Source organism: Montipora capricornis, chromosome 1 (assembly GCF_036669925.1).
Source record: "Montipora capricornis isolate CH-2021 chromosome 1, ASM3666992v2, whole genome shotgun sequence".
NCBI lineage: Eukaryota > Metazoa > Cnidaria > Anthozoa > Scleractinia > Acroporidae > Montipora > Montipora capricornis.
In genome coordinates this window covers 45,865,893-45,878,499 of record NC_090883.1, presented here as the reverse complement: position 1 = coordinate 45,878,499, position 12,607 = coordinate 45,865,893, and the positions used below count along the sequence as shown (strand labels likewise).

Below are 12,607 nucleotides of genomic sequence, written 5' to 3'. Positions count from 1 at the left end.
GGCTGTAATGCCTGTTATCTCGGTCAAACCAATAGACACTTCGCCACTCGCATCCGTGAACATCTCGCCTCCGACAAACATTCCCACATATTTAAGCACTTGAGAGGTTCTGAAAATTGTCGCTCCCGGTGTTCAGAAGATTGTTTTAAAATCCTCGACTCTGCTTCCACACGTTTCCAATTGAAAATCAAAGAAGCCATGCATATCCTTTGGGAGCAGCCATCTTTAAATTCCCAAGTCAAACATCTTAATTTATCCCTTTCATACTAATTAGTTTCTTTTCTTAGCCTAAACAGTTTGTTTTTTTCTGTTTTGTTTCGTGGTTGGGTGTTTTTATTCTGTTCTCGCCTTCATCCTTAATTATTCATGTTATATCTCACTTTGTTACACTATTTATTGCTCAACTTTAGTTTATTTCTCATTTGTCAACTGACGATGGATGATGTTTCATCCGAAACATGTATTGATTAAATATGAATTTCAAAAAAATCTTATGGATCATCAAATAAATAATAATAATAATAATAATAATAATAATAATAATAATAATAATAATAATAATAATAATAATAATAATAATAATAATAACAAAAAATAATCACTTTATTTCCATGATAAAAATATTTACAAACATTAAAATATCTCCAAAAGGTAAGAACTATAAATTTACAAGCAATTAAGTATTTCTCTGTTTTAAAACTTCAAAAAAAAGAAAATAATAATAATAATAATAATAATAATAATAATAAGATAATAAACTTTATTGAGCACTCTTTCATACAAACTTGAATCTTACATGTATCTGGTAAAAATAAGTAATAATATGATAAAACTCAAATTAAATTAAAAATTTAAATTAAAAATTTAAATTAAAAATTTAAATGCCGGCGGTGGCGACATTAATCCGGCAATCGTCAAGAGAGTCTCCTATATTCCGGAAAGGTACTCGGGACCCTCTTACGCACGCATGTACTGATCTTAAGAGTTCAAATGAGATGACAGTTCTGAGCCAATTAATGACGTTGTTATAGGGCTCACCGTCCTTCTGTACTAACTTGTCTGCTAAGTGCTTAAGAAATAATAATAATAATAATAATAATAATAATAATAATAACAATAACAATAACAATAACAATAACAATAACAATAACAATAACAATAACAATAACAATAACAGTAACAATAATAATAATAATAATAATAATAAAAGCACAGCTCCAAGGAATGCAAGTCAATGATATCGTTAAGTGTGCCCAGTTAGTTTTGCCACATGAATAGAAACGTTTCCGAGATTACACTGGGTGTAAGGTGATCTTAAGATCTCAAAACTAAGAGAGTCAAGGTTATGGCCGGAGAAGCAATCACCAACAACAAGACGACCAATGACATCCAGCGAGGTTGTGAAGTAATATTTCAAAAACGAGTGAGAGAGTTTTACCGGGGTTTCCAAACACGAGAAAACTGAGTGCAATTTATTGTTTTCGAGTGCAATTGGCGCCTAATTGAAAACCAAAGCACAAAAGATAGCAACAATCGCTTAAGCATGTGATTTTTGCCTTCTTTTGTTTAACCTGAGCACAGTTTGTGATAATAACGTCCGTGTTTTTGCTCGGAATGTTTAATTCAGGAACGTTTCTGAATTGCACTATAAACGTAAATGTAAACAGCAAACAATAGAAGTAATAAAGCTTTGTTTAAGTTGTGTATTGCTTTTTTAAATTTATTTCAAAACACACGTGTTTGGGTATCCAAACACGCTGTTCTTTACCGGGGTATCAAGGTGCGTCCATGTGACCTAAATGCGGGCACGCAATTGGTTTATCGCTTGATGAATTATTAATGACTTTGACAAGGCTCGTTCGTTAATTGTTTATCGCTCTTCTCTGGTTCTCCCTAATGACCATTTTGGCAAGTATTAATGGGCAGGGCTCAGGCTTTCCTGATCGACGTAAACAAGCTTTTCAATATTTTAACCGGAAAAGGTTTGATATTATTTGAAATTGTTTACAGGAAATGCATTGGTCTGTAGATCTAGAGATGCAAATCAAGCCCGAGTGGGATGGTGAAAGTTTTTCCGCCCAAAGGACCAAGAGAAAATTAAAAAGACAGAGAGGGAGTCTCCCAGTCAGACCTAAGGAAACGTCAGTTCTAGTTAAGTTGTTTTTAGATGTCTGTTTCCCCAGACGTCCTCAAAGTCTGAGAAATTACGTTCCCAGTGGAATTGCGGTTTGTTGACGAAAACGTTTATCTTTCCCTAAATTCTGGAGTTGGTTGCCGTAGAGCAGACCAAACCATTCGCGCTCTTAAAAAAGGAGAGCTTGGTTGGTGTGTCTGATACAAAGGGTTTACTGTCAGAGTCTTGTGCTTTTTATAAAAAAGCTTCACTCCGCTGAAGTGTGTGGTCAAGAAGCAGAAGACGGGTTTCTAAACGATGCAATTCCAAGATCGCCTGATGATGCGCGCGATTTGTGTGAGGGAGAGCTTACTGAAGAAGAGCTTCGAAAAGCTGTTATGTCGATGGAAAACCACAAGTCACCTGGAATAGACGGGTTGGCGTCCAACTTTTGATCGCATTTTGGCATTTACCCAGCAACAATCTGACACGTGTCTTCAATAACGCCTTTCTGGTGAGGCGTCTCTCGGTATCTCAACGCCGTGGATCAAACACTTCTTAAGAGCCACTTTCCCAGAAAATCGAAAATCGCAAGACACTCGTGAAAAAATCGAAATTTTTTTCTTTTGTTAAAACATCCCTTTTAGTACCCTAATTCAAGAAAAAATAGTTTTGGGTTCAAGCGATTCATTGTACGGGAGAAATTACTAAAAGTTTGAAAAATCGATTTTTTGCTGGTTTTTCGTACTCAAAACAACGGAATCCGACCGCAACTTCGAGAAAACGTTGAATGCATAAGAAACAATCCCTAACATCAAAACTTCAGCCGAGAATTATTACATACTTACTCTTTAATTTTATGAAAGAAAATTTGAAGAAAGAAGTTTTTAACAATTACAATCGACAAGTTTAAAAAGGTCAAATTTGTATCTCTGGAAATGTTAATAAATGAAGGCGAACTTTAACTGTTGTAAAAGCCCTCTGGTATATGCCGCTTCCTTGTAAAACCTATATAGAATAAAACCTTGGCTATTGAACTAAGTTACTGGTAAGTTTTAGCTCTGGGAATCCAATACAGTTCTCACACTAAAGTAAGCAATTTGAGTATCTGAGTAAATAAAACGTATGCAAATTAGACGGCCCGCTGAATGAATTCATATTTTTAACGCAAAGTTTTGTTGAACGAACAACTTACCATTGCTTGTTGTGAGCGAAGTTAAATCCATCTCTTAATCTGTTTGTGGCAACTCATCCATAACTGATTTCGACCAAAATGTGTCCAGCAACTTCAGCGCTTGAGCTATCTAAACACTTCCCACGCAGCGCTTATTACGCGTCATCAGACGCTTCTGTAATAATGAAACCCGATTATGTTTTGGTCCGAAAATAACATACAATGATGAAAATTAACCACTGCTCAAACCACACAGTTAACAAGGTGAGTATTACTCTTATTGAGCGAACAAATCAGATACTAGACGGGATAACAAGATCATATGACGCATAATTTAACAAACGCGCAGAGATTGGTCACGCTAGCTTGTCACATACGACTGTACGTACTATACTTTGTACACATTGTAAACAGATTAAGAAACAATTACAGCTGTCCCAATGAAAAAATGTACAACCCTACGTCTGTTTATAGATCATCAGTGTAGAAATATTCGACTCTGGGAACAATATTAATATAACATTTCCAGGTCAAATATGCTCCTGGAATAAAATTCATATATTGTCACGAAGTGTTGCGCAACTTACTATTGCACGTGCCTCTACGATTTCATTTTAATTGAATTATTCCCGTTTATTCCCGTCTAGTATTACGAAATGCTACCCTGCTCACAGACGTTTTTTCTGTTTTGGGAATTTGGTGCGCGCACAAGATAAGCGATTGCCCGTGAGAGAGGGCGGAACGCGCTTTTTTTATACGTGCATCTAAAAATGAAGAGAGTCTGTGAATAGGCTAGTAAAGTACACAAAGTGCAGAGTTCTGCCTAAACGGTGTTCTCACTTCTCCTAAGAGGCTGCTTCCAGAAGTGAATCATTCACCATTTGTTCTCGCCGGAATAACTAAGTCAAGAAAAAATCTATTTTGTTCATTGTTTTGCTTTCTTTGCTTATTTTTGAAGTTTGTTTATGTTTAAAAGAGCGTTCCTTTTCGGAGAGTGAGATCATTTCTTGTTTGTCAGGCTGAATCCTTGTTACAAATCAGTCAGTTACCTTTCAGTTCGTGACTATTTGCACGTTATAAATGTCTCTCCCCGCGCTAACAAATCAATGACACCTTATCTTATAAATGTGAAGAGGTATTCTAGCCTGCATAACAGGTGCTTTATGAGCCAAGCGAGGCGAACGCGGCATTTGCTCAAAGCGCGAAACTAGTTCGAAGCGCGAGACGAGGGATAAAGAAAGATAAAGCTTTATTTTTTCCTCCCCTCGTCGCGTTTCGCGCCTCGCGCAAAATGCCCCTTTCGCCTAGCCTAGCTCATAAAGCAGGGGCACCCTGTGAAATATCTGTTCGGAGAAGCAAACATTGCCTAGGATTTTCTATAGCTTGAGGAAGGCTAAAAATTTCTAGATGACCGTTCCATTCATGTACACAATTTTCGAAGCTTATGTAATAAATTCCCTCCGATTTTCTGAAGTTCATTTTTCCCATTTCACTCCCCAGGTTAGGTTGTTTTTCGTAGAGAAAGGAAGCCTAAAATTTTCGGAATCGAAAATGCCATGCAGAAAGGAACCGAAAAACTATCACTTTCGGAAAACTTTGAATTGCTGCTAAAATGTTCGGGAAAATAACACTGAAGCCCTCGTAACTTCGAAAAGACTCAAGTTACCCTAGGATGCCCGAACAAATATAAATTTCTTAGCGCCACTTAGAAAACATTTCTAGAGATCTAAAAGTACTCTGGATAGCCTAAAAAGTCTTTTCAAAGTAATTCGGGGGGAAACCGTCGTTGGATGCCCCTGATAAAGCGCCTGTTATGCAGGCTGGAGGTATTTCTGCAAGTTCTCTGAGTTAACCAAAGATAACTTTGTTTTTCTTCACTAAACAACATTTCTAGAGGTCTCTACAGAAAGCGTTACGCGCGAGAATGTGGAATTTTATAACACTCCACATCGCGTATTCAGCCCTGCGGAGTGGTTCTCTTTTTCTCGCGCTCGCGGCGTGAATTGGTCAAATAATAATTTAACTCAAAGATTATTATTAGCCTCAATAGGCTTTTCAACAATTTTGAGGAGGTCTCGAAGGTTTCAAGGATGGATAAGCACACTCAAGTTTGAAGTTGTGTTGTGAACAAGCTCTAAATGAAACTGAGAATTTCTAGTTACCTGGTTAGGGATCCTGGTTTCGGAGGAAAAATGATAAAAAACAAATCCGAAACAAAACTATAGCAAGCTATAAAGTTGAATTTTATGCTTTTTTATTTTGCTGTAGGGATTGTTGCAAGGTTGTAAATTCGGGAATAACGAACTTATTAAGGAAACATTTGTGTTTGAAATATTTTGGGAAATATTATACCTTCACTCTGAATCAAAAACTGTGATGAATGTCTTTTACAACAAGTCAGCATATGCATGTGTCTGGACCAATACAAATATATAAATCAAATTAAGCAAGAAGGTCTGTTCTGTGAAAATTGTATGTATTTTTTACCAACAAAACAAAGACCGAAAACAGAAGCTATTGAGTATTTCGTAACAGTTTGCTAACGTGACCTTGGCATATGTAACGGATTCGTGGGTCAGTAGAAGTCATAAGACCTTGTGGTGGCTTGAAATCTTAACTAAACAAATTCAAAATCGAAGTCAACGGTTTCGAATGCATTTTAATTCTGCTTTTTCCCCCTGAAGAAAACTATTTTACCATTGTGGTAACGGAGTTTCATCAAGCGATGACAGTTTCAGTTCGAAGTTGCGATCTCAATGATTTCGCTGCGGCAATGTGGCTGAACAAACGTTTTTCAGTCGTCATATAAAAAGTTATTTACGGCTCTCACCAACACAGCTGAAAGCTAGAAATGACATTTTCACTGTAAAAACATATTACTAGCAACAGTAAGTAGTCCTTTTGCACTAAACTTTGTTTAGTATGAATTCCTTCAGCGGGCCGTCTAATTTGCATACATTTTATTAAATGAAATTCTCAAATTGCTTACTCCAGTGTCAGGGCTGTATTTAATTCCCAGAGCTAAAACTTTCCCGTAATTTACTTCAATAGCCAAGGCTTTATTCTATATGGGTTTTACTAGGAAGCGGCATATACCAGAGGGCTTTTTCAACAGTTAAAGTTCGCTTTCATTTTCTAACATTTCAAGAGACACAAATATGTCCTTTTTAAACTTGTCGATTGTAAATGTAAAAAACTTATTTCTTCAAATTTTCTTTTAGGGCTTCAAAGATTAAGAGCGAAATAATATTCGCCTGAAGTTTCGATGTTAGGGATTGTTTCTTATGCGTTCACAGTTTTCTCGAAGTTGAGGTCGGATTCTGTTGTTTTTAAGCGCGAAAAACCAGCCATAAATCGATTTTTTAAACTTTTTGTTATTTCTCCCGTACAATGAATCGCTTGAACCCACAACTATTTTTTCTTGAATTAGGTCACTAAAAGGGATGTTTTGGCAAAAGAAAAAAAAATCGATTTTTTTACGAGTGTCTTGCGATTTTCGATTTTCTCGGAAAATGGCTCTTAAGAACTGGAGGCCAATCACTTTACTCATGTCGGATTATGAGATTTTAACCAAGGCGGGGGTCGAGAGAGAGATAAGTGTTTGGGGGGGGGGGGGGGGGGGGGGGTCAAGACCTCCCGCTTCCCGTACCTTGCTCTCTCTGGGGTCGATCCAATGAGGGAGAAATTAATCGACCCCTGAGCAATTCGTGATTAACCATTCGTAACTTTCTTTCCCTTCAAATTCCTCGTTGGCGTTTTCATTTTCCCATCATTTGCCTCATTTTCCCAGAAAAATTACAATTCCTATAAAAGATATCACACAAAAAAGCTGAAGTTGAAAACGCTTCGAGGTAACTTTCGGCGTTGTCCATTTAGCTTAAGTTCCCAATTTTTTGTTCTGAGGTAACATATTCCGAAAATTACTTGACATCTGAGCCAAATACAATAACTATTAATTCCTATTGGTAAATGCCTTCCTGTCAAATCAGTGGCTTAAACCGTTATAAGGTCGAAACAAACAACCTTCAAGAGCCCACTATCTTATCAATGCTTACGCACTTTCAAATATGCGTGAGTCTGTTTAAATGAAAAACATTTTAATACATTTCCATTAAATGGCATTCACAAAATATATACAGAGATCTGTATAAAAATCATACTGCGACACAAAAATGCTATTCAGCAATGTGTCACATGAAACATTACTGCCTTTGGTGGAGACGTAATTTGGCGACAAATATCACGCATTTTACGGTTGGTTACGTGTCCGTAGTGACATTCACCAGTCGTTCGTGCGTTTGATCGTACGAACCCCGCCCTCTCATCACCAGTCTCTGCTCCTCTTCTTGAAGTTGACCGCTGACTATGACGACGCACTCGTATTCACTATTGTGCCTGCAACGTTAAAGTATAGTAATTGAACTCAATTAGCTCACAATAAGTCAAAGAGGGTAATTCAAGCTATAAATACGAGACTAAAAATGCCGGTACGCTCAAATTGTTAGCAAGGCATCATGAGAAGAACTTGACTTGGGTGCGAGAGGGTAAGGATCAATCCATTCATGGTCTCTTAAACAGCTGTCCATGGCTGCTAATTGACCGGGTGAAATGGTTGTGCGCATGCGTGATGTGTTGGCCACACCGGGTTGGTGTTACCGTGTGTCACCTTGCTATTTTTGTGTTCCTAAATAATGTCTGAAGAAAGACTGCTCTTTCTGGGAAACAAATAATTCAAATCCACAGAATAAAATAAATAACACGCACAAAGTTGGCATGAGTGTCAATTTTCCACTTTAGCTGGAAAATGGAAAACTTGAACAGACTCGCCCGGTCATGGGCTCTAGCTGCACCTTAATCTCCATCGTCATTGCCAAATTTCGAGCCCCTTGATTTGTTATAACAGTAAATTACTCCAAAACTTACAATGGTGGATCGATTTTGGCGGTCATATCAACACGGAAGGGTCTTATCTCCACACCATGCAGTCGATGTACACGTCCAGGAATCTTCAGTCCCTGGAAAACAAACGGGGGACTAGTAACACAAAAAATACCCCTGTGATCATAGGCACAGTGCAAGCAACCTACGAATTTGAGGCTCTAGTTCGTAGTTTTAGGTCTGTCGACTTCGTTCAGAAAAACGGGAGCTTTCAGTATGAAGACCACGATGAGCGATGGCTACGAAGGACAATTTCTTGCGCGCTTATGGTGTCACAAAGTAATTATTCCAAGTCACGACAACCAGACGTTGATGAAAGTGTAGTCTACGCCACTTCCTCCATGTAATATGCTCTACACAAGCGAAGCGTTCAGAGTAATTATCAAATGTTGGGTTTTGATGCACAAGAAAAACTGGAGAATACGAGGGAATGACTCCTTACGTAGAGTAAAGAACCAATTAACGCAACCTAAATATGGCGTTGAGCTAGTCCCGAAATCCATTCCGGGACAGACCAGTGAAAGGCGAGTGATCTCACCAAGTCCTAGAAACTAGTAACGAAGCCCCTTTATTTCGACCGCGCCCCATTTTCAACGGAAGAGCCTGCTTGCACGCTAACCAATGCGTCAAACCTGCTCCCATTTTTTCCGAAACGTTCTCGTTACTGTAGTCGCCTTCTTTTTAAAAGACCTCCCAAAAGAATGTGAGCAGAAACCTCATTACCTGATCATCTAAGCTCATGTAAGCGACAACGTATCCGGCACACTGTTCCCCAGAGGGCTTTTCTGTGTAAGGATGAAACGACACTTTGGCACAGGAGTGGCCTCTTGCAAGAATTATCTGGAAAAATAAGTTATGACATTGATGACAGGGCTGTTTGTATGCAGGGAGGAATATTCTTGCACCAGAAAGATCGTAGGACGCGAAACAACTTTCCGCAAAGTCATGGACAAATTCCCGGGTATGGTTTATTATCGGTAAAACGACGTTGCTGAACGCCAAGGCGCCGCCATGTTGATTTTCTAGTCTCTAGTGCTAGGATTTTCCAAGTGGAAGTAGCTTAAACGATGCTAGAAAACTTACTAGCACTAAGGTTTTACCCTCAGCTACTTGCAGCTTAGCTCTCAGCAAGGAAAACCCTATCGCTAGGAAAAAACAACTTTTATGTCCTGAATAAAAAAAAATGCCAATACGATGCTCCCCCCTCTAGGATCTCCCCCCCCCCCCCCCCCCTCCTATGTAAATAGCCCTTTAACTCAACCATTTGTCGTGTAACGAACGAAGGCCAAACACGCCATGAGGAGACTGATTGGAGGATTTTCTGACAACAGATGATCGAACGGCTGTCAGGTTGTATAGAAGTCTTACAATAGTAGTAAGGAAGGCAAAGCGGTGGGGGAAAGGTGTGAGGACTGGTGGAAGACGCTAATGGTGTAATCAAATGTTACATTCTCATAGCTCGTTTGTCTGACCAGACAAGTGACCTTTAAGAGAAATTTTATGTCTATTACTAACGGGACTGGAATGACTAACTTGTTGACTTGGCGTTACATCAAAAGGTCTTTTTGCGCATGTTCCATCGTGTTCCCGGAGCTTTATTTGTATAAATGGTGCATCCTGTTCTTTAACAGCTGGGACAACCACCGCGCCATCCTTGAACACCGGAAGAGGTTGCTCGATCAAGACCAACATATCCAAAAGCTGTGTGTCCTGTGGCTAAATTGGTAGGACTCCCAGTCCAAGCGAATGTCTGCAATAGAAAAACGGAAAAAAATGTTTTAAAAAACTTAACCCTATGAGACATTTTATAGTGCTGATGCCGCTTGTCTTATGTAGCTGTTTGAATAGTTTCAACGACAGGCTCGGTTTCCACATAGCTGTAAGCCGCTGAGATTCCACTTTCATTTTCCACCTACGCTTGCTCGGCATCGTTTAACACAGAATCGGTGTCACTGCAAATCTGAGTCAAAAAGTGTTCCGACCTTCAAAGTAACTTCCTGTCATAAAACGGTTGGTTAACTGTTTGTCAATCGGTTCCATCAATTCACTCACCAAAGGGACTTGTGTTATTAATCCTGAGCGATCACTGTACTGACGGAGCGCCAGAGACGTGCGTTCCAAACCTAAACAGCGACTACAACAAGGCAAACAAGGCATCAGTCTGCTCCGCGGAAAAAGTTCTCCTGGAACTGTTGCTTAATTAAATGATTCAGAAGAAAAAGCTGCGTTTCTGTGTTTCATGCGTGCTTGCCAGGGACCGCAGAATTTCAGCGGTATGTGTGCTTGACAGGGGCCGCAGAATTTCTGCGGCATGCGTACTTGCCAGGAGGGGGGTGAATAGGGAGTAGCAAATCCGTTGATCCATGCTAATTGTTCGCAAAATCCACCAATCTGCAGATTTTTTTACAAAAATCGGAATCCACAGTACTGTTAGAGAAGTGACCACCTAAGAACTTTCAGTAACTTAACTGACGTTAAAGAAATACCTGTCATGAAATTAGCCTTCTGCATGTTTATCCGCACTTGGCGCCCAGGTCCTTGAAATGTCGAGTTACCATGTTTAAAAGAGTGTAGCGAAATCAAAGGTTTCATCCCCACCATGACCACTGTTTTGTAATTAATTAGTAAAGCCTAGTTCCCACTAGCGACATAACGATCATAATCATAATCATAAGCACGAAGATAACGCTGTTATGTCGCTTATGTCTTAGTGGGAACGTCCAGAAACATAATCATAGGCGCCCTTATGATCAACATAATCATAATCATAAGAAAATGGTCGATCATTTTCTTATGATTATGATTATGGCTTTGACTATGACTATGTCGCTTTTCTTTGCAGTGGGAACGCGAAAATCATAACGACATAATGAGAAACATAATGACACAACGGGGTCATTGTGTTTTGGCCAATTAAAGTCTAGGACCAGTACTTTTGGGTCGGTTCATTTTCAAGATGGCGGCCAGCTTCGAGGAAAGCTTTACGTTTTCAGAGCGGCCGTCCCCACTAGAACATAAGAAGCTTCTGTTTATGTTTATGATTATGATTATGCTTATGATCCTTATGTCGCCAGTGGGAACTAAGCTTAAAGAAATCTAATCCAAAGACAACAGAAATCTCGTAGTATAAAACGTAACAATCCGCACTAACCTGACATGCTCGCGTAGTTTCACTACGCTTTTCCAATTGCTGGAATCGACACAGCACCGAAACTTTTTTTCATCATGAAGGAAGTCATCGCCTTTGGCACCTTCTTGGTAAAAAAAAATTGCGATGCAATTGATGGTCTTTGTCTCAATGACCTGAACCTCTATGTTGACCGTGCCGATGTTACACGTGGTGAGGGTCTGGTTCAATAGCTTTTTGTTTGGCCGCAACCCGAAATCCTGGGGTCCTGGAGGTTACATTGAAGGTCAAAGATGTGTTGATCTAGTCTAGTTCTAAGGTCAGGCAGAAAAAACTGAAACAGACCGCCAAGTTAATTTTCGCGATCCGCACTTCAAAACAAACAAAATCCATAAGAAATCTGTGATTCCGTTAGCGTTTAAAATCCGCCAATCTGTAACATGTGTCCTGAAAATCCGAAATCCGAGTGGTTTCATTTAGCCAAATCCGCTTATCCGCTAACCTATTCACCCCCGTCTGCCAGGGACCGCATAATTTCTGCGGCATGTGTGCTTTACAGGGGCCGCAGAATTTCTGCAGCATGTGTGCTTGACAGGGGTCGCAGAATTTTTTAGGCATGTGTGCTTGACAGGGGCTGCAGAATTTCTGCGGCATGTGTCCTTTTCAGGTAATTTTAGTGGAGAAGTGGGTAATTTCTTTGCAGCTACCATATTTCAGCATGTTGCAGTTAATTTTAATATTTGATTTAGAAAAAAGTGAATGATGTTTTTCAACAACTCTGCAAGAATTTAGGATTTAAAGTGACTTACTGAAGAGATGCAATAAAAAGCATGCCATCTAGCATTGCTATTTTATCTCAGAAAGGGCGTAATTGTGCTCTGCAGTGGGTTACTAGTGTTTTGGACACTGGTAAGAAGGTCCTTTCTGGTGTAACTTCAATTTTTAGCTGAAACATTCTGTTCAATATTTTGGGAAAATACACCATTTTCAGGTCTAAAATTGCTATTCCTTTTGTATACTTCTAGAAAAAGCTTTAAAATCTGTTTTCTTGCTGAATGATGCACACAACTAAGGCGAAAAGGTCTTATTTTCATGGAAAAAATTACTTCAGTAAAACACAAAATTGTTTAGAAGGTGTTGAGTGCGAAAAGCGAAACTTTCTTTCTTTCTTTCTTTCTTTCTTTCTTTAGATAAGGAGGGTACACAGGGGGCCCATAAATGGAGCCTCTATCTTTCATACTGGGCCTCGGAATCA

The 12,607-nt window shown here is 39.2% G+C and overlaps 1 protein-coding gene across 1 annotated transcript in view; it reads right to left on the bottom strand.

The window, feature by feature from the left end:
* Window positions 1-7,372: 7,372 nt before the first annotated feature.
* The window catches only part of LOC138046305 (deleted in lung and esophageal cancer protein 1-like), a 158,780-nt gene continuing 153,545 nt past the window's right edge, over window positions 7,373-12,607 (bottom strand). Inside the window, exons 2-6 of the mRNA XM_068892973.1 lie at window positions 10,278-11,528; window positions 9,759-9,975; window positions 8,949-9,065; window positions 8,211-8,302; window positions 7,373-7,682 (exon numbers count right to left, since the gene is read on the bottom strand). Of these exons, the coding sequence (XP_068749074.1) occupies window positions 7,547-7,682; window positions 8,211-8,302; window positions 8,949-9,065; window positions 9,759-9,917 (504 nt within the window). The 5' untranslated portion in view covers window positions 9,918-9,975; window positions 10,278-11,528 and the 3' untranslated portion in view covers window positions 7,373-7,546. The remainder of the gene's footprint in view (window positions 7,683-8,210; window positions 8,303-8,948; window positions 9,066-9,758; window positions 9,976-10,277; window positions 11,529-12,607) is intronic.